The sequence below is a fragment of the Kogia breviceps genome, chromosome 6 (genome assembly GCF_026419965.1).
Source record: "Kogia breviceps isolate mKogBre1 chromosome 6, mKogBre1 haplotype 1, whole genome shotgun sequence".
Classification (NCBI taxonomy): Eukaryota; Metazoa; Chordata; class Mammalia; order Artiodactyla; family Physeteridae; genus Kogia; species Kogia breviceps.
This window is the reverse complement of record NC_081315.1, coordinates 57,136,589-57,159,686: the sequence shown is the minus strand read 5'-3', so window position 1 is coordinate 57,159,686 and position 23,098 is coordinate 57,136,589. Positions and strand designations below refer to the sequence as shown.

Below are 23,098 nucleotides of genomic sequence, written 5' to 3'. Positions count from 1 at the left end.
TGTGCTTCGTGACTGCTCCACTGTCATAGCTCTCAATACATGGAAATAGCCTTTAATGTGAGGGCTGACAAATGGGCAGAGGAAAGAACATGTGCAAAAGCAAAGTGAGAAATGAAAAAGCAGGATATGTGCCATGATAGCAAATATCTTGGTATGGTTCTAAAATATACTTGAAGGGAGCTAAACTAGAGAGTGGCAGAGCACAAAGAGTCTTATCCACATGGCTAAGGGCTCCAAACAGCAGGCAACTGCAACCTCTTTGGCTCCTATATATTCAGGAAGTTTATTGTGGTGAATACGGAGGATGGCCTGCAGAGGCAGCAACCAACTGGAGGCACAGAGACCAGTTTAGGAGGCTCCAGAAGCAATCCAGGCAAAGATAGACAGACAGACAAAACAAAACCCAAAAAAGCTATAGCTATGTTAGGAAGGTGTCTGTTTGGGCTCCAGGCTGGACTGTGCAGCTTTGAGGCCTTCTTGTGTCTTCTCTACTCCAAGCCAGCCTGAATGACTGAACTTTGGCAAACTATCACTGATTTTGCAGCTGTTTCTTTCTGAAGATCTTTGGTATTCCATTATTTCTGGAAGTATTATTCTTACTCCTGACACATTTTTTCCTTATCCTTGTTAACATTAGCCTGAAATGTTCACTACGTGGTGTCAAGTTTAGGACAACTTCACACGGTCTGAGCTGGTCCAGTAATAATCATGTGGTTCTCTGACGGCAGATGCCATCTCAGGATGGCGTGGCAGCGGTGGGATTGGGCAGGGGCGCGGTGCAGTATTCACCGGTGCTCTGTAACACACAGCCATCTCCCCTTTCAAGACATGTGAAGATACTTCTTTCAAAAGTCTGTGCCCCTCAGTGGACTGCTCAAATTATTCCTGAAGCCAGGAGGCAGATGATATACATAATGCCCCAACTCTTGCCTTTAAGAAAGCCTACTTCTTTAAATAGAAATCACTGTGAAGAAAGAACTCCAATGCTCAATTTAGAAACATCCAAACCCTTCTCCAACTTCTGCTTTTGCTCCAATTCGCCCCCTCCGAACTTATGGAATCCTAACTATTGGCTTTAAATGATAAGACTGCTGTTATCATGCAGTTATAGTAAAGTCCTTTTAGTAAGAGAAGGACACCTTTCACCACTTCCTTCTGCCTCATCTTGTACAAAGACTACTATTCTCAAAATCTAAAAAAGGGAACCATGACCAGGGATTAAGTGAACATAATATCTATTTTTATTACGAAAACATTAAATTTTGACACACTGCTTCATCGCTTTTTAAAAATCTATTACCTGACTTAAACCTATTCAGCAAAAATGCCAATAAATTATATAAACCATAGTTTGGATCTTTTTAAAACTAGGAACATAATATGTTTTATAATAATCAAATAATAATACTAATTCTGAGCTGTATGAGCTGTTAACTTGTAATCTGTTTTAATGTTTAGCTTAAAAATAAAACCAAAACCAAACACATGCTGATACACTGTTGCAGAAGTTTCTCAGAAACACCCTCCCCTTCACTGTGTGCTAATATCCTTCTTCTTCACTGAGGTACAGAATGCAGCCATATCAAGTGTCAAGGCACTCATTCTAAACTGTCCTATCCTACTCATCTTAGGAGTCACATTGGATGGAGGGCTGATGATATATTATCCCCCAGAATAATGCTATCTTGCCTTTAAGTAAATCCATTCCTTTAAAAGGAAATCATTAGCTAAGAACTCCAATACTGAATTTAGAAACAATGATTCCAACACACATTAAATCAATTGTGTTAGTATTTAAAGTCACAAATTCTGAAAAGTAAAAATAGCAGACAAATACAGAACTTATATAAACAACCAATGAACTAAAGGCAAAGAGCATTGCCACCACATGCCTGAAAATATTATATTTTTGGTGTCTGAAGTTCTTTGCAAATTATATTTTGGGATAGTCCAGTTCAATAAAAGATGTGTGTTCTACATAAAGTTAGAATAACAGGATTATCGACATGGGTGGTAGCTTCATTTAAAAAATACATCGATAGTTGTATTAGTGAATGTCTGCCACTTGGTTTCTAAATTTACTTTCTGTGGAGGTAAACCAAAGCACTGTCTTAAGACTCCGTCTTCAAAGTTACAATGTAACCCCTATCATTCCTAGAGACTGTAAAGCTAGATATGACCCTGTTCCTTGCTGTCATCTTCATCTTCATCATCCTCATCATCTTGGTCTCCGGATTCAAGTTCATCCTCTTCTTCAACCTAAAAGGAAAATATACATTTAACACTAAGGATCTGCTCACTTCACATTCAACACATAATGATATCTACTCTGTTGATAAATTCTTTACTCCAGAAATTAAAGTAGATTACAGGCCATCTGATTTCCTTGATTTAATGTTCAAGGCTCCCTGTCATTTTTAACATGAGACGAGATACATAGGTTAACTTGATGCCAGATGGCTACACCTCTCTACACACAAACCTGAATCAACACGGCAAAAGAGGACGACACATTTGGATAGTGAGAGTCCTGTTACCACAGGAGCAATCAAATCAATTCACTTTCTAGGCTCAGAGCCCAAAAGAGAACAGCTACCAAATGATGGAAACTGCATCTAATCTGTGTCTTAAGTCAATTCACTGAATACCATAAGAGCAGTGCAGATGATACATACCTACAGATCTCTGCCTGTAGTATCAATATATAGGCACAACATTCCTATGTCACAGTACAATATTTAAAAATACATCATAAAGAAATACAATATAAATCATTTTTGGAAACACTGCAATCTTACTGGATGACCAAGTTCCTTGAGTTTATTCTTTAATGAAAATATTTTCTGATCCTGATCAGCCAACAGCACCAAGAGATCATCCTGTTCTTTTTTAGACTCTGTAATGTCCACCTCAAGCTTGTTTTTCTCATTTTGTAAAATGGCAATGGTGCTGTTAGATGAATCCAGCTGCTCTTTGATAGCAGTTCTTTCCTCAGACAGAGCTTTAATTTCATTCTAGGAAAAGAAAGGTGAAAATCACTTATCTAAAATTAGTATTCACTCTCCTAGGGTTTTAACAAATATGTTCTTTCTTTGATAAATTGCTGCACTTGTCTAGTCTGAAGAATCTGGGATTAGGGGTTGGGGGAACAGGAGGTTTATTTTTATTTTTATTTTTTGTTTTGTTTTTTTGTTGTTGTTGTTTGTTTTTTTAAACATCTTTATTGGAGTATAACTGTTTTACAATAGTGTGTTAGTTTTTCCTTTACAACAAAGTGAATCAGTTATACATATACATATGTTCCCATATCTCTTCCCTCTTGCATCACCCTCTCTCCCACCCTCCCTATCCCACCCCTCTAGGTGGTCACAAAGCACAGAGGTGATCTCCCTGTGCTATGTGGCAGCTTCCCACTAGCTATCTAATGGAACAGGAGGTTTAAAACACACACACACACACACACACACACACACACACACACACACACTCATCTAGTAACATGAGAATGTATGTTAGGCCATACATCAAAGATGGTTACTGTGAAAAATAGAGTTTAACAACCAAAAATAGTTTTAATTACCTATTCCTCAAAAAATCCTACCATTTCAGATAATCAGAGGGATAAATAAAGACATAAAACATTTTATAGCAGAAGCCCAGTTAGCATCAGAATTAGAATTCAAGTTTAAAAATAAAATGCTATCCAACTTCACACATACAATTAAATGGAAAAGAAAAATAGCTTCAAGTAAAATCAATGGTTGAAAAATAATTTGACCACAATCCAAAAGGCAAAATCACACATTATCTTCCTTTTTCCATGTTGTAATTCCTACCTTTTTTTTTTTTTTATTACTGTTACCTCATTCCTTTCTTCATGTTATCTATTTTGATTTCTCTGTCACAAAAAAGGCTGGCAGGATTTAATATGCCTGTGTTCCTCAGCCTATGGAAAACCTACAGGTGGCTTGTATATTAGTCAAGTCTATACTCCTCATTTCTTACTGTGATTAAAGATTGATAAGCAAACTTAACTATTTTTTACTCTTACTAAAATCTATGTTTTTACTTTCAAAGTACATTCATATACATTCTTATTTTATATATTTAATACCACTATTTGAAATGGCATTTAAAAATCTTCATTTGTGGGACTTCCCTGGTGGCACAGTGGTTAAGAATCTGCCTGCCAATGCAGGGGACACGGGTTTGATCCCTGGTCTGGGAAGATCCCACAAGCCGTGGAGCAACTAAGCCGGTGTGCCACAACTACTGAGCCTGAGCTCTATAGCCTGAGAGCCACAACTACTGAGCCCGTGTGCTGCAACTACTGAAGCCCACGTGACTAGAGCCTGTGCTCTGCAACGAGAAGCCACCGCAATGAGAAGACTGTGCACCGCAATGAAGAGTAGCTCCCGCTCGCTGCAACTAGAGAAAGCCCACACGCAGCAACGAAGACCCAACACAGCCAAAACAAACAAAACAAAACAAAAAACCCTTCACTTGTGCCACCGTTAGTCATCCAAATAGGAATGGACATATTGGGAGATAAAATTACACTCTGTTAACTTTCTTCATAAATCTAAGAATTTGAGAAATTAAGTGAAATAAAATCAAATTTCCTGGAGTTCATTTCATATAATATGCAATGAATAAAAGTTTCACCAAAACCAACCTTTAATTCCTTAGTTTCTTGTAATAATGCTGACAGTCTTCCTTCTACATCAGTAGTTTTTGTAGCTATTACAGTTTCACTCTCTCCTGGTACAGGAACTGATTTTGCCTGAAAGTAGAAATTGGAAAAAAAAAATGTTTCTTTACAGTTACAATCAAAACAAAATTCCAAGATGATTTAATTTTCTAGCTATTTTGAAATTTTCTTTCCAATAACAGAAAGTCTAATTCTTTATGTATTTACCCACAATAAAGTGCTTTCCCTACATAGATAAGTTGCCCCTTCAGTGGGGCAGGAGGCTGAGTCAGGAGTGGTGTAGCATCAGCTCTCATCAGAGTATGAGGAAGGCTGGGCTAAGCAAATACATTAAACTATGGAAGGGGCTTTGGAACTGGTAGAGGCTAAAAGAATTTTGAGGTTCATGTTAGACAAAGCCTAAATTAGCTTGAAGAGACTGTTGATGGAAATATGGACATTAAAGGTAATTCCAGTAAGGGCTCTCATAAAGCTTTCTATAGAGAAAGCTTCTATGGTCTTAGAGAAAACATATATCATCATGAACAGAATGTTGGTAGAAGTATAGATGTTAAGGGTTTTGGTGAGCTCTCAGAGATGAGGAACATGTTATTGGAAAGTGGAGGAAAGGTGATCCTTGTTATATATAATGTGGCAAAGAACTTAGCTGAATTGTGTTCTAGTGTGAAAAGCAGAACTTGTGAGTGATGAACTATTTAGCTAAGGAAACCTCTAACCAAAGCATTAAAGCTGTGGCCTGGTTTCTCCTTGCTGCTTATAGTAAAATGTGAGAGGACAGAGATAAACTGAAGGAGGAACTGTTAAGAAAAGGGAATCAGAACTTGAAGATTCAGAAGATTCTCAGCCTATCCCTATTGCAATAAATGACAAAGCATGTTCTAGTGAAACATCAAGGGTGTGGCTGGACAACCATTTGTGAAACGGTTACTCGTGTGACACATGGACACAATCAACCATCTCTGTAGAAGCTGGAATAGAACTGTGGTTCCCCAGGAGGGATCCAAGAGGACCTTGCTTGATGGCTTGGAACCCTGTGAATCGCATGGGTCACCAACAAGGTTTTTGACAATTTTATACCAGCAGAAAACCTGCCAGGTTAGACTGAAGGAGACAAAGATTGGGTGAAATATAAAATACCTACAAAATGAACCATAAATAACTGATTAAACTGACCTGGTGAGTCTGACTATAATATGGCTGTCCTCATGGCCAAGAAGCCTATGTGACTGGAACTCTGGCTAATGGATAACCTGAATAGAAGGTGCTATCTGACAAATTTGCTTCTTTTCCATAGTGGCTGATAAATAACCTTTCAACCTTGTGTTTACTACCTTTGAGAACAAAAAAATAATTAACTTACAAATGCTTCTGTTTTCTGTAACAGCTCCTGCTTTTCTGTCTGTAGTTTGGTGATCTCCGAAGACTGTAAGTTTAACTGAGACTTTAATGTTGCCAGTTCCTAAGAGACAAAAATAGTTAAGTTGTAACATTAAATAGCATTAATTTCATCAAGGAAATGTCTATTTACAGGAAGAAATAAAAAATTTCCTTTCTTGGCCCTTCTCTCTAAAATCACAACTTCGAAGTTTTAAAATTTAAGTGGAAGAACTATTCTTGAACTTGGTGGGTTCAAGATGGAGAATTAAACATATAGATTAAACATGTTCACCTCTGCTTCCTTGTGAGATCCAATGTAAACAATTATAAAGGGAGGGAGGAAGGGAAGGAGAAAGGAAGGTGGGAAGGAGGTAGGGAGAGAGGGACTGAGGAAGGGTGGGCAGGAGGGAGAAACCCACAAGGACAGAGAGTAATAGAAGAGAAAAGAGCAATAAATTGGGGAATTTCAGAACGCAAACAACAGTGGTAACTGACTCAGCACATGTGAGAGAGCTGAAACGTAGGCTGACATTTTAGAAAGCCATGCTGCTACCTGACTTACAATGCGTAACTACCAAAGGGCCTGGGATATTCTGGAAAGTGTGAGTAAAAATGGAGTCAAAAACAGCAGGGTTAAAAAAAAAAAAAAAAAAAAACAGCAGGGTTGGTTGAAAGCCGGCTAAGGAATAGACCACCAAACCCCTGTCCTAATCTCATGCATCAGGTAACTTTTCCTTTTCTCCTGGTGGAAGACTAAAGGTATATTTGAAAAGGGCAAAATAGGACGGTTTTAGACTAGGGACCCACCAAACATAGATGAAAGCATTAGACCTCCCTAGCGGTCCAGTGGTTAAGACTCCACTCTCCCAATGCAGGGGGCACAGGTTCGAGCCCTGGTTGGGGAACTAAGATCCTGCATGCCACACAGTGCGGCCAAAAACATTTAAAAAGTACTGTAGTGAAAGCGGCAGAATTAATTGAAAGTTTATATATTATAGATGTTGAAATTTCCAAACTTCTTGCTCTTTCTCCCACCTCCAGAAAAAGTACAGGAAAATAAAGCAATTGTAACAGTGGTTCTCCACTAAGGGCTACCTTCCCCAATGATATCTGGCAGTGTCTGGAGATATTGTGGTAAATAGTGGGATGCTGTCATGTAAAAAGCTTTTTTATTCTCTTAAAACTTTCTATCATGTACACACATGCCTTTTCTTTGATTGCTTTTTTTCAGTTATCAAAATGAGTCATGTAAACATGGAAATTATGAACCTTTTTGGTTTTCTTTTTATACCATATTTTACTACATATTATAGTATTATAATATTATAGTAAATATAAATATAGTAAATATTATAGTATTTAATGACAAAACTGTCATTAAAAATATATCTTTGGAGCACTTCCCTGCTGGTGCAGCGGGTAAGACTCTGCGATCCCAATGCACGGGGCCCGGGTTTGATCCCTGGTCAGGGAACTAGATCCCACATGCATGCCACAAGTAAGGAGCCCGCGTGCCACAACTAAGATCTGGCACAACCAAATAAATAAATAAATAATATGTAAAATATATCTTTGGGAAACACAAAAAGTAAAAATTTTTACTTGGGATTTACAAACTACAGGTATATATTAATAACTTAATTCCCTTTAATTTTAATATAGTTCTAGAGTTAATAAAATCAACATAGATATTACTCTTCTTCACAAGAACAAAACATTATGGACACATACTGGAGAGTTGTAAATTGTTAATGACAAATTATTATTATTTTTAAATAACATAATTTAAGTAGATTGTAGAATCTACTCTGGGGTACAAAGACACTATCAAAATAAGACATTTTGTTTCTCTCTGTCCGGTCATTCCCATCAGATCAGACAAGTCAGTGGGTGAGGACCAGCTGGCTACTGGAGGGAGAAGGAAGTTAGTCCTAGCTCGGCCAGGCTGTTCACTTCTTTCTTTAGTAGCACTTTTTTTTCTTTTTTTTAAAGAAACATATATTCCTTTTATAAGAAAGGAAGGAAGGAGGGAAGGATGGAAGGAAGAAAAGGCTTATTTGCTTTTCTAAACAATATAAATTACTACAGCAGAAAAAGTTTATTTTGCTTTTTAGCTAGAGTCATCTAATTGAGATGTACACAAGTTTACTTCCTGTTTTTCCCTTTTCCAATTTTAAAAACCAACATTTTTCTGGATAGAATGACTTAAATGCCCAATACATTTAACCAACCAGTTATCATGAAAATTAGGCATAAGACTTTATATCTTCATATTTGTGGCTTATAAATATATTTAAAGTTTCCTTAATTGTTAGTTTACTTATAATCTATAAATAATCTGGGTAAGATGCTGAGATCTGTTAAAAAGAACATCACTGAAAAATAAAAACACAAAATAAAGCAAAATATCATTACTGTATAATTAAATCAGCTTCTGGATTTTCAAATGACTGTCTTCACTATCAAATTTTGCTTACACCTGACAAAGCAGTTCTAGATTAATGGAACTGCAGTGCTGTTATGCTACTATAATTAAAACAAGACAAAACAGAGCTTGGATCAAGCTGAAAAATGACCTGTTTTAATTCTGCAATTTGTTCAGAATCTCTTGCTGAAGCTGTCTCTGAAGACTGTTGTTCATTTGTGCCAGGTGATGGTTGGGACGATTTCTACAAAGGGCATAGAAATAAACTATGAAATAAATTCAGTTTAAAGAGACAGAAAAAAACCAAAACTGTACACATATAAGCTATGTCTGGTATACGTTTACCAAAAAATTTCACATTGACATTTTAAGTTTTATACCCAAAATAACATTTCAACATAGCACATATTGTCCATAGCTAATAAATTTATACTCATACCAAGTAATTTATTAAATTTAGGCACTTAACTGAGGTCATATGAAGAAAGAGCATAAAAGCAGGTATTTATTGAGTGATTTCCATGTATTAAAAGAACCTTATGCAGGGCTTCTCTGGTGGCACAATGGTTAAGAATCTGCCTGCCAATGCAAGGGACATGGGTTCAAGCCCTGGTCCGGGAAGATCCCACATGCTGTGGAGCACCTCAGCCCGTGCGCCACAACTACTGATCCTGCACTCTAAAGTCCATGAACCACAACTACTGAGCCCGCATGCCACAACTACTGAAGCCCATGTGCCTAGAGCCCGTGCTCCGTGACAAGAGAAGCCACCGCAATGAGAAGCCTGCGCACTGCAACAAAGACTAGCCCCTGCTCGCTGCAACCAGAGAAAGCCCACACACAGCAATGAAGACCCAATGCAGCCGAAAGTAAAAAAGTAAAAAATTTTAAAGAAATGAATAAAATCTACCTTTTAAAAAAAGTCAATAAAAGAGCTTTCAACAGAGTATCTCATTTCATTCTCACAGCAATGAGACAGATATCACCACCACCATTTTATAGCTCAGGAAACAACTAAAGAGGTTAACTAAGTTGCTCAAATTCAGTTAGCTAGGAAGCACTGAAGCTTTAGACAGTCTGGCACCAGAGCTCATATTCTAAAACCTTAATATGATACTGTAACTTAAGGGATCCAGAAAAATAAACAAGCTGTATAATGAGAATTATTCTTGACTTCTTGTTTAAAAAATGTCAACATTCACTTACCAAATTTTCAATGAAAGAGTCCTTTTCAGCCAGTTGGCTTTGTAAAAGTTCCTGATTACTTTTTAATTCTTCTATCTCTTCTTGCAACCTACCAATTTCTTCTGGCTGAACACCATTCATCTGAGCCCCATCACTGTAAGAACCTTGATGCTGATTGTCTTTTCCTGTTAGACAGGCATAAAATTTGAAAAGCCAGCGCGAAACTTTTCATTTTTTGAATTGACGATTCAAGTATAAAATAAATACATACTTTCCTTAATAATTACTTTGGCAGGATTTTTGTAAGCATATTTCATCTTTGCAAAATAGTGGGGTTTTTTGTTTTTTGTTTTCCCAGCCACGCCGCACGTGCGGCGTGTAGGATTTCAGTCCCCTGACCAGGGATCCCAATGCCCCCTGCATTGGGAGCATGGAGTCTTAACCACTGGACTTCCAGGGAAGTTCTGAAAAACAGTGTATTGATAAAAATAATGAAGTGATACTTTCAGGGTTTCTGGGAAGAAAAAGAGCATAGTCTTAAGACTAAACTGCATGGTTTAGTGATCTAAGATTAAGAATTACAGTAGTTTGCCTCTTGCACTGTTGGTAGGAATATAAATTGATACAGCCACTATGGAGAACAGAATGGAGGTTCCTTAAAAAACTAAAAACAGAACTACCATACGACCCAGCAATCCCACTACTGGGCATATGCCCTGAGAAAACCATAATTCAAAAAGAGTCATGTACCACAATGTTCATTGCAGCTCTATTTACAATAGCCAGGACATGGAAGCAACCTAAGTGTCCATCAACAGATGAATGAATAAAGAAGATGTGTCACATATATACAATGGAATATTAGTCAGCCATAAAAACAAACGAAATTCAGTTATTTGTAGTGAGGTGGATGGACCTAGAATCTGTCATACAGAGTGAAGTAAGTCAGAAAGAGAAAAACAAATACCATATGCTAACACATATATATGGAATCAAAAAAAAAAAAGAACCTAGGGGCAAGACGGGAATAAAGACACAGACCTACTACAGAATGGACGAGAATATAGGGAGGGGGAAGGGTAAACTGGGACAAAGTGAGAGAGTGACATGGACATATATACACTACCAAACATAAAATAAATAGCTAGTGGGAAGCAGCCGCATAGCACAGGGAGATGAGCTCAGTGCTTTGTGACCCCTTAGAGGAGTGGGATAGGGAGGGTGGGAGGGAGACGCAAGAGGGAAGAGATATGGGGACATATGTATATGTATAACTGATTCACTTTGTTATAAAGCAGAAACTAACACACCGTCGTAAAGCAATTATACTCCAATAAAGATGTTAAAAAAAATTACAGTAGTTGAAATTCCAATTCTGTCAATTAATATAAGAGAAAATAATATCCTTTAAAAATCTTCACAGGGCACTTCCCTGGTAGTCCAGGGGCTAATACCCTGCACTCCCAATGCAGGGGGCCCAGGTTCGACCCTGGTCAGGGAACTAAATCCCACATGTCACAACTAAGAGTTCGCGTGCCTCAGCTAAGGATCCCACATGCAGCAACTAAGACCCAGTGTGGCCAAATAAATATTTCTAAAAAAATTTCACAAAGGAATAGCTTTCTATATGGACTAAAAGAACTGACAAATTATTGTCATAAATAGAGGAAGTGAAAGATATTTTCTTCTGAAAATTTTGGTCCTCTTCATATAAGTAAAATTAACTGTATTTCTAAGTAGCTAGCATTCCAATCATAAGCAGTGTAGAATGAGACTATTTACAAGCATTTGAGCTCCTAGCATGTGCCAGGCACTGAACTAGAATTTTATATATATTATTTCATTTAATTCTCAGATGACACAGGTGCTACTATCAGCTCTGTTTTGCAGATAAGAAAATGAAAAGGTTAGACCAGTCAGCTGGCTGGCTCAACTGGCTAGACATTAGAATCACCTGGGGAGCTTGTAATTAATAATCACTGATGCCTGGACCCAACCCCCAACTAATTAAATTACAAACCTCAGTGGGGTTTCAGTATTGGTGTTAAAAAAATAAAAACCTCAGGGGATCTTAATGTGTAGGTAGCTAAGGTTGAGAATCAATGGATCAGATAATCAAACACAGAGCAGAGAGCTTGGACTTCAAACTCTGACTTACATGTTAGTCACAGTGATTAATTTAAGGTTACAGAAAGACTAAGTCCACAAGAATAATCTGCCTGACTTTGTCCAGCTCCTGGGGACACTACCACAGGAATGAATGGCTAGCTACACTTACCTAGCTGTACTTTAAGAAGATTATACTGATCCTTGTGTTGCTGAATCTGAGATACTTGCTGTGTGACTGCTGTCTGGAGCTGTTCGTTTTGACATTTTAACGTAGAAATCTGCTGCTTCAATTCCTCAAGTTGCAGATCCTGTGAACGAAAACATAATTGGAGTGTTCTCAATTCAGACTAGTTAGCATTAAGAGGATGAACAAATTAAAAATTAGAGATTATTTTGGGTGAGGATGTTAAACTACTCAGTATTTCCAAAAGCATTCAATAATTAAGCAATAACACATTAATATAGGCACCAAGGCCAATTAACATGCAGCAGAACTGTAAGATTTCAAGGCCCCATTATATGGTAACAGTCTGCAATCTCACTGTAATTTTGGTTTGGGGGTGGGGGGATGTCAATTTTAAAAACTTCATTTTATGGTCCATCAAACTATTTAAGATAGTTATATCAAATTATTTAAGAAGCTTAGTATATGTATATATATGTATGTACCTCTGTTACTTTTAACATTAAAAGACAATCATATAACAGAACATTTAGAATTCTGAAAAAAAGAGGCTTCATCTCTTATCACCCTAGTGTAACTAGTTAGAATTTGATCTATGTCTTCATTTTCTTCTAATTCTTTCCAACCCAGGTTTTTTAAACTTGTCATAATCCGTCCACATACATTTTGTAACCTTTAATTTGCTTACTATTCAATCAAAATTTCCCAATATTAATCAGTAGATGCAATGTAATTTATACTCAAAAGCAACACTGAGGTTGCTCTCCATTTTTCTAAATGATTAATATCATTATAATAAATATTTTAGTCCATATAACTGTTCTCCTGAATTTTGGAGAATTTCCTTAGGATGCATTATCAAATGTAATTCAAAGTTTATATAAACATTTTACAGCTCTCGATGCTTGTTGCCTAATTGTCAAATGGCATTCTAAGTGATGAGAATATTTTAAATTAACATTTCTAAAGAAAAGTGATTATAGTAATTGTGTCAAATCACTCTTTTCTTCTTCCAAATCAACCATATTTATCAGCTCCAAGTGCAGGCTATAATATCACATTCCAAGTATTTATTTCCCATTGCTCTAAAAATTACATTTTACCATCTGGAAATGACTCCAAATTTGTACTAAGACAGATGAAAAAATCCTAATAACCATGGGTAGTGTAATGATTCAAATTTGGATCATTCGAAGATGATTCTAATTTACTAATTTGCTTATAAACTGAAGAGCTCAGACTGAACTATAAATACACCACTAGTATATTTCTATTCTGTCTGAGAATTTCATTCTCAACAATACAGATCGCGGGGAAGAGAAGGCAGCTCTCATTTAGAAGGCTCTACACAAAAGCTCTTACTAGCCACACCTGCCTCAAGTTGTCACAATCCGCAGGGGGTGGAGGGCAGTGCAGGGAAGGGGTAGCAGCCTGTCTCACATGAGATGCCCCTGTGTATTGTTTTCATGACTCTGAAATTTTAACACCATAATACTGCAGCACTTTCTAGGATTCCATTCCAATAAAGGTATATATACCACAGTGAGGAATTAAATGAGAGAAGAAAACCAGGAAACATCCTGAAGGAATGTAATGGAAGGTTTAAGGTGCTCAACACTACGCAAGTGTGGGGTTCATCGGTATCCTGCAAAGAAAATGTCAGCTGATGATTGTGAAAATGTAGTTTCAACTTAACTCATCATGACGCACTCTAGTAAATCAGCTCCCTCTTGTTCTATCTAATTTAATATCATCTATTCGGGTGCGCAAGACAGAGATCTAAGGATCGTATCTGACCCTTTCTACTCCCTCGTCCCCAAGTCCCATCACTACCAAGTCCTGTCAGTTTTATCTTCTTCGGTTTCCACATTTCTCAGGACCGTCCTCTCTACACCACACAGCGTGAGCTTTAGAGTCCCAGTAACACACACGTATTTGAATTCTGTTCCACCAAGCACTGAGTGACCTTGGACAAGTTTAAATTCTCTAAGTCTCTGATTCCTCATTTATTCTGAACTGCAGATGTCAGCTACTTTGTAGGGATGTTGTGAAAAGTAAATGAGATGGTGTTTAACTGTATTCGGTGAGCACCTAGAACACAGTACACAAAACAGCAGCCGCTATCATCATCGTCAACCGTCAGTTACCCAATTTCCACCCACCACCTCCTCCTTGGGCTCCCTCCCTCTAGGCTTGCCTCTCAAATTCTCCTTCATACAGCCAACGACTGTTCTGTGTCCATGCCAATAACACCCCTCATCCCTCTCTGCTTCTGCCTAGCTTACTCATAGTTAACCTTTTAGGACTCAGCTTCTCTGTATTCTCCAAGCTCCTGCTCCTACCTAGCTAAATTAGGTGCCTCTCAATGCTGCCACATACCTTCGATTATCTTTACCACTAGACTTGCTTAGCACATACTAAGTTCTCAGTTTGTTGAATACTCAGATGCTTTTGAATTATTTAGGAAAACGATGAGTTTTACTTTGTGTATCCTCTTGCATTTGGAAATGCCGAGAGAAATTCCTCCCTAAAGTAGAGAAGTATCTATACTTTTAGTATAACAGAGATTGTATACAATTTATCAGTACGTACTTGCTCTCGAATCATATTTTTGTAGTGAGTCACAATACTGTCATGCTGCTCTAGTGTTTTCTTCACCTCTTCTTCTTTTTTATCTTCTTCACTGGACTTATAAATAGCTTTAGTTATCACACCTGTAAAAGAAGACATTTAAAATACTGTTTTATTATTAAGACTTAGTGAAAACATATGGCCTAACTGCATGAGAGATAAGAAATCATCTTTCCAATCTTACTGAATGCCAAAAGTCCTTAAATGGGCCACAGACCAAGAGCTAGGCAAAAAAATACTTTTAGGCTTATCATATAATCTGCATGTATCCAGAATACACATATGCAATATAATCCTAGGTACTACTTTCTAATGAATATCAAGGTAAACTTTGTTGTCTTACCTTCAAGTTCTTTTACCAGCTTTGTAAACTCATGATCAAATATCATGTATTCTGGACTGGGGAAGTTTGGCTGGGGTTTCTGAGATGCTCTGGAATACAACTCATGTTTGCTAATAAATCCTAGTTTCTCTATGAAATTCTCTTTGCCAATCCTCTTCTCTATCAGTTGTTTTAGTTTCTCTCTACAGAGATAAGCATATTGAGATGCTTTAAAAAAAGTCATAACAAAACATAAAAGCTTGGTCTACGTTATACTTTGGCAGAAAACATTTATCATTATCTCTTGATGACATTAGCAAGTCATTTTCCCCTTACTTACTTCATATAGCTCTCAAGTGAGTTATCATTGAAGTAAATCGAAATGCCCAACAGAAGAGCACATAAGCCTTGGACCAACTGTTCTTCCTCTCCAAGATTTTCTGCAATTTGTCCTGTAAGCTGAAAACTTTGTTAAGAAAACGAATGGTTCATAATATCCAGAGTACTTTGTTTTACAATTTGAATTTGACATGTATTTCATGTAAGAGTTTCTACAAAAAATTCTATACACAGTCCGAGCAAACATAAAACAATGGTACATGTACATGTACACACACACACACACACACACACACACACACACACACACACACAGCTTAAGTAAGCATCGTTGTCACCTTAACAGTTTTAAAAGTTGTAACATAGATAAAGAGGATTCAAATACTTGCGGCATGGAGCTAATTCTAGTTGAGAAGAAGAAACAGAAAAGATAAAAAAGGTAAATACTTACGTGTATCTTACTAAAACATAAAGGATACAAAGGGAACATTGGCTGAATTGTGAAGAAAATGTGTTACTGCAATGGGGCAGTTGCTAAGCCAGGTACAAAGCAACATTAGTAATCCAACTCTTGTCTGTATTTTGCTTCCCTGCAATAAACAAGGTGGCAGAAATCTTGTTTTATTTTTTTCAAACTTAAAGTTGCCCTAAGATCCCTCCCCATCTGCATAAAAAGATATTTAACATCTTATAAAAGATGTGTCAGGTATCTGGATTTTAAAAATTGAACAAGAGAATGTATTCTTGTATACTCTCTGGGCTGCACTTCCCAAAATAAACAGAGCAGAAATTAGACTTGATCCACGCTCATAAGCATATACCAGGTTATCTAAAATACTATTAATGGAAAATCTAATATGCTAAGGAAGAAATATATGATGTGGATGCTTAAAAAATTTTATCAATCCTAAAACACTTTACAAAAACATAAATTTGCTGGCAAATTTATGATGTTTCAATAGGAATTTTAAGAACAATTTTCTCATAAAAGGACAAATTCTATCTCCTTCAAAAAACATCAAGAAAAATACAAAGAAATAATCTACTGAATTATTTAGTCAAATTTCATTAACGAATATATTTCTCTAACAAGAAGATAAATAAACCATGTTACAAACCCCCGAGAAATGCCAAATAATGAGAAATCACAAACTTAATGAAGGAGAAAAAGATTTATTTAAATTAGCTAAGTGCCTCAAACCACTAACTATACTGCTGCCAAGTATGTTAAGCAATACTGAAAACTAGCATGTCCATCAACATTACAGTTTCCTAAATTTCAATACAACACATTTGTATCTCTTATATGAGATATTCTCTTAGCTCATAATATTGCCATTGCCCACATTATATTACATAAACTGTATTTTTGTTTAAGAAAAACAAAACTTGCTTGAAACAAAATAATGGAAATTAGCACAGTAATGCATCACTCTGGGAGTAATTTCAGAAAATATCCAAAATGCAATTATTCAAAAATCTAGACAAGGAATGGATTTAAAGTAACCATTACTATGTTTTGAAAAATTTCTATCACTCAGCCAGACAGTTCTAATTTCATGAACCTTGATGTCAGTATCTTGGACTTTCCATAATCTTTTCTCAAGTATATTTAATATTTAATTAAACAAATTCAAATTGGACCTCTTCAAATGATTTGCCAAGTAAGCATTAATCAGCATGAATTTAGTTTTTACATAAGGCATTATTTTTACTTTTTCCTTGCCTTTATGTCATTACTGTCCACAATATATTTTCATGTTACCCAAGTACATTGAAGTTTAAAAATTTAGTTATTCTCAACTATGTGCCACAGAGAATTTACAACTAATTACTCAAGTTATAAATGTGAATGTTTTGTTGATTTCCCCTGGTTATACATAAAAAGTTTATTACTGGAATACCACTTGCAGGTACCAAATATACTGACATTGTATATACAAGTAGGGCATTCTATCAAATCACTGGCTGATGTCTGAGTAAACAAAAATAGAATTAGACTCAATTTTGAAAAGTAGGTCCTTTGGGGTCTAACTGAAGGTTAAGAAGAACATAGTCAAACATAACTAGTTAGAACCAGGTAGAAGATAGAATGGAACACCCTGATGACTACAGCAACTAAAGAAGATAAAGTACTCAGGAATGAGCCTAATCAAAACTGTATAAAACCTAAATGAGGAAAGTTTAAAAACACTTCTAAGAGCACAAAAGCAGACGGAAATCAACAGAAAGACACATGTTCTTAGAGAGAACGACTCAAGATCAAGAAGATACTGACTCTACATTAATTTGTAAAACTAATGTGATCCAAATAAAAATATCAACAGGTTTTCTTTTTTTTTTTTTTCTGGAATGAAAAAACCTGGTTTTCAAGTCCAAAGGGAAAAATAAGCAAGAATAACTAGAGAAACTGTAAAAAAATGAAAGAGCAATGAGGTGATACTACCCTCATGAACAGACAGGAATCAAGGAGCAGAACGGAAAGTCCAGAAATGATCCAGCTACAAATGGAAATTTAGAATGTGAAAAAGAGAATATAACTATCAGCGGTTACAGACAGACTTCAAAGATGTTGGCAAAACTAGAGAGCAGTTTAAAAGAGCAGAGGATCCATATCTCGCACAATTCAGAGAAAAAGAGAACAAAGATTTAAATGCAAAAATGAAACCAGAAAGTATGAGATGGAAATACTGGCAAATTCCTTAACATCTTGAAGTGGCGAAAGACTAAGTATGACTTAAAATGTAGAAGCGATAAAATAAAAGTCTGATACCAAAAAAAAAAAAAAAAATCCAAAGCAAAACACCAAGATCCTATCAGGAAAAATATATTTGTAACTTTTCACAGACAAGGGTTAAGTTCCTTAATATGAGTTCCTATAAAGAAGAAATGATTAACAACCCGATAGAAAAATGGGCAGATGATAAAAGAGTTTAATGAAAAAACCTTCAAATGATGCATAAATATATAGAAAACTATTCAGCCTTTTGGTCAGAAAAATATAAATTAAAACTCACTAAGATAACATTTTCCACCTATCAGCAGACTGGCAAAAGTACAAGTGTGACAACACACTGTTGGGACGTTGTGGGGGAAGTGAGCACCTAGCACACCGTAATCTTACTTTACTTTGCAAGGAGAAGTGCAAGATTCTATTAAGTGAAACAAAACAAAACACCAAGGTGCAGATCAGGGCATATACGGAAAAAAAACTTCCAGATGTAGAAGAAAAGAGTAACAGGAGGTGGGGAACTAGGGCAGGGTTGGGGCCAAGACTTCATGTATCATTTTGATTTCTAAACCATGTATTTATCCATTTCAAATTTAAAGGACTAAGGTTTTAATTTTAAGAGTGGCAGTATGGTGTCAGTGAAAATGACATTTGGTTTGGAATTAGAAGAACCAAATCTTCTACTGCCTTACCTTGGACAAGTTCAATACACTACATGGGCCTCAACTTCTTCATTTAGTAAACAGAGGTGGTTGGATTAAATGCTCTCAAAGAGGTTAAGAGGATAGGCTCTGAAGCCAGGATACCAGGATTCATATCCTGGTTCTAAAACTCAACAGCTATGAAACCTCAGGCAACTTACTTAACTTCTCTTCCTCATCCTTAAACAGGGGTAACAGTTAATACCTATCCCATGAATTATAAATGGGTTAATACCTGTAAAGAACTTAGAGAACAGTGCATGGTACACAGTGAGTGCTCTACAAATGTTATAAACTATTACCATCATTTCTAACTCTGTGACTCTACAACTCTCTACCTACTAGCATATTAAAAGCAGAACTAATGCCCCCAATTTAAAATAGATGGCAGAAGTCTGAACTGGGAAAAGAAAAAAACGATACAATTGCTGGGATAATTTTTTTTTTAAACATCAGTGAAACGCAGGCAAGTCCCTGCTTTGCTGCATTAACAGAAATCCATGCATACTATAAACGTGCAAAGTGAGGACTTTGTAATAATGGTCTTTTGTGCAGACTACGTTATTCTGATGTTCATCAAACCATGATTTATAACAGGGAAAAATGGGAGATAATTGAATGTGCAAATGGTAAACTAACTTAGGGTATATCTACTTAGTGAAATATATACTGTGCAACCATACAAAATGATTTAGTGTTTAATAACACAGAAAATACTTGTAAGAAAAAATGCAGAATACAAAATAGAATCTAATGTATGATCACTGCTATGTAAATAAACAGTACAGGGAAAAAAAAAAGCCTGAAATTTTACCAGTAGTTACCTTTGGGTAGTAGAATGAGGGACATTATTCTCTTCCTACTTTCTATTTTTTGAAATTTTCCAAAATGAAAAGAAAAATAAACTATTAGAGAGTGCAAAAATGTTAAAGTATTTGTCCAGTATACTATCATAAAATGTTGATAATAATATAAATCCAACAAAATCCTGATCAAGCTGCTCTATCCCTCCAAACAAGTAAAATTAGAAATTGAGCACTAAAAGCTATCAAAACATTCTATTTCAGTGCTCTCTCATTTTCTGATGGATTCCTTACAATATAAACAGCTAGACCAGCTAAAAGAATGCCACACTTGGGAATTCCCTGGCAGTCCAGTGGTTAGGACTCCACGCTTCCACTCCAGCGGGGCGCAGGTCTGATCCCTGGTTGGGGAACTAAGATCTCACAAGCCATGCAGTGCGGCCAAAAAAAAAAAAAAAAAAAAAAAAAAGGCTAAAACTATTCATATTTTGTTTATGTGTTACACAAACACATTTGTTTGCATGTTTGTTTACAGGTTTAAGTCAAGAAAAAGTACCTATCTCTTCTTAGCCCCCTAGAGTTTGTGAACCGGTGACAAAACCAAAGATTTTATAGGATGGAAGAGAACCACAGACAAAATAAACGATCCTGAATCACCTTTAACATAAGCTACTATGTTGCCCCAATTATATTTCCTAAATAAAAATCCCTCATACTCCTACTCTGTGGATTTCAAGTTTAGTATTTTTGCATTGTTCATTTAAAAAATATCAGTTTAAACTTCCAGTGTTTAAATATTAAAATGAGGTTCTAGAATATTATGATCAGATTCACTTTTTAGTGGTGGCCTCTGAGGACAGAGAATTAATAGAAAAGGGACATGATGGAACTTTTTGCGTTTCTGAATACTATGCTCTATATCTTGTTTTGGGTGGTGGTTACAGAAGTATATTCAACCATCAAAAATCATCAGATTGGGACTTCTCTGGTGGCACAGTGGTTGAGAGTCCGCCTGCCGACGCAGGGGACGTGGGTTCGTGCCCCGGTCCGGGAAGATCCCACATGCCACGACGCGGCCGGGCCCGTTAGCCATGGTCGCTGAGCCTGTGTATCCCAAGCCTGTGCTCTGCAACGGGAGAGGCCACAACAGTGAGAGGCCCGCGTACCACAAAAAAAATAAAAAATAAAAAAAAATCATCAGATTGAACACTTAAGGTCTGTGCATTTTACTGTACATAAATTATACCTCCAAAAATTTCCCTTTTAAATGAATGACATGTATACTTAGAAAGTACTTTACCTAATATAAAAAATTCTGCCAGCTAAAGCTGCCAAATACATCTGTGTGAGTTATTAAAATGTGTTAAATCATGCTCATACACAGATACAATTCCTAATAGGACCTCAGTTATTACTATCCACACTGCATAATTGAACACAAATTATGAACACAAATTCCAAGTATGGAATTAAGGTACATGCCATTTTTGCCAAATACTCCAGAAAACAAATCAAAACCAAACACAAATCACACTCTCCCCCAACACGCATCAAAAACGAATCCCCAATGGTAGTGTAGCATATGGGTTACATCCAGAATAATTCAAGATACTTAAACTCTTTCAAATTACAAAATTATACTTACTATTGTATATTTTCAATAACCTAAGTAATACAAAAGTCATCACATTCTTTCATATACTGGTTAAAGACAAAATTCTTAAAATCCTAAATTTTACTACCTTTGAAATGGTTTCATTGGAAATAAAGAAGCAAGCTTGGGTGAAAAATCACACCAAAAACCCAAAACCAAGGAATTCCAGAAAGTGCAAGCATCCCCAGAGGAAGCACAAGTATAGCTTCAGATTCTCATTCCCATAGTCCTTAATAACACCACTACAATACCCCACAGGAAAAACTGGAGAGCCACTATAGAGATTAACTTGCTGACACATACAAGTGTGAGTAGATATAACTTCATACAAGCAGTTAAAAAAACCAACCAGCAAAACCCAAGACAAAGAAAAAGGCTTGCTGTAGGAGGAAAATGCCTAAGCCCAAACAAGTAATACATACCCGTCGGTCGATCTTATCACCCTGCAAATTATACATTAAAAATTATTCATGAATATTACTGATTTAGAAAAATGTAAATCTAGAAAAATCCCTCAAATACAGTCTCTAGAAACCCAAGCCAATAATTTGGGACAGGATAGTTCTAATCTTTTATTATATAACAATGTATATACATTTTAGAGGAGAATGGATAATTTTATAGCACTGTCATTACTTAGACTGGTAGCACACCACTATCTTGGGGATTTCTCATTATGCATTAATTGTAATTGCAATGTTAGAGTGAAGTATGTGGTGATGACTGTTGGGCAGTTAATTTCTGTTTGGCTCAAGAAACGCTGTTATACACTACTGTATATAAAATAGATAACTAATAAGGACCTACTGTGTAGCACAGGGAACTCTACTCAGTACTCTGTAATGACCTATATGGGAAAAGAATCTAATAAAGAATAGATATATGTATAAATGATTCACTTTGCTGTACATGTGAAACTAACACAACATTATAAATCAACTATACTCCAATAAAAAATTAAGAAAAACAAAGAAATGAATAGCTGTTTCCACACACAGCAACAAGAGAATGACAAGTATTAAATAAGTAAGCATATGAATGCTTTGGGGTACTTTTAAAAAAATCACTAAGAGACAAATGATAAAGATAAAACAGGCTTTCAATCAAAGTAAACCTATTCTAAGCAACAAAGGAAGTGTTCAATTCCCATTTCAGTACAGTTAGTTTTCAAGGTTTCATTTATAACTTCATATGGATAGCACTGATGTTCTCTAAAAGCTCACAATAAAACAATTCAACCAGCGTGGCAAAATTAAGAATTAAGAAGGACTCCACATATCAGGGGGAAGGGATAGGATAATACCAGTGGTAGATCAATTTTAGGTTTATGTACATTTTTACTCTCCTTGAGTGACTCTGAATGTCTATGACTTTACAGTTTTGCTAAAGCATGAACCTGAATTGTTTAACAGCAAGGCTGGCACATGTGGGCAAATCATCTAATAATAGTAAGGGACATTCCTAAATGCCTTAGCATCCACATTTCAATGAAGCTTAGCTGCTTTCATTAGGAGTCTAAAGGAATGTAAACATTTTAAGTTGTTTACCTACATCTTACTAGGTAAATTATATGTCTTGGCATTTTGAGGATGTGAGAGCTCACAAACATCAGGGGGTTTACTGTTTAACTATATAAGCATTGGAATGGTATTTTATTTTTGTTTTCTGAAAGGAAGATCAATTGCTCTGGGAAGAGAAAGAGCGAGGCACACAGCTATGAACCACTCTATTCTATTTCCTCTCATTAATGACCTGAATTCAGCTATTAAGCAGAAACAGAAAATGACATGCAAGAATTGTGTGGATGATATAAAAAGAAAACAAATCCAAAAAAACCACCTTTCTGTCCAGCACATGTGTTCCCATCATGATGCAGACCTTATTCACAATTTGGCAGAACCATTCTTATAAGAATATTTATTGCTT

General features: G+C 36.2%; 1 protein-coding gene across 2 annotated transcripts in view; it reads right to left on the bottom strand.

The window, feature by feature from the left end:
* Window positions 1–256: 256 nt before the first annotated feature.
* USO1 (USO1 vesicle transport factor) overlaps window positions 257–23,098 on the bottom strand; it is a 94,940-nt gene continuing 72,098 nt past the window's right edge. Inside the window, exons 14-25 of one of the 2 annotated variants that reach the window (XM_059066863.2) lie at window positions 21,595–21,615; window positions 15,763–15,873; window positions 15,285–15,403; window positions 14,966–15,147; window positions 14,584–14,705; window positions 11,977–12,115; window positions 9,720–9,883; window positions 8,665–8,757; window positions 6,072–6,170; window positions 4,676–4,783; window positions 2,799–3,014; window positions 257–2,259 (exon numbers count right to left, since the gene is read on the bottom strand). In XM_059066863.2, coding sequence (XP_058922846.1) covers window positions 2,170–2,259; window positions 2,799–3,014; window positions 4,676–4,783; window positions 6,072–6,170; window positions 8,665–8,757; window positions 9,720–9,883; window positions 11,977–12,115; window positions 14,584–14,705; window positions 14,966–15,147; window positions 15,285–15,403; window positions 15,763–15,873; window positions 21,595–21,615 — 1,464 coding nt within the window. In that variant the 3' untranslated portion in view covers window positions 257–2,169. The remainder of the gene's footprint in view (window positions 2,260–2,798; window positions 3,015–4,675; window positions 4,784–6,071; window positions 6,171–8,664; window positions 8,758–9,719; window positions 9,884–11,976; window positions 12,116–14,583; window positions 14,706–14,965; window positions 15,148–15,284; window positions 15,404–15,762; window positions 15,874–21,594; window positions 21,616–23,098) is intronic. The other variant, XM_059066864.2, reaches the window with a different exon arrangement.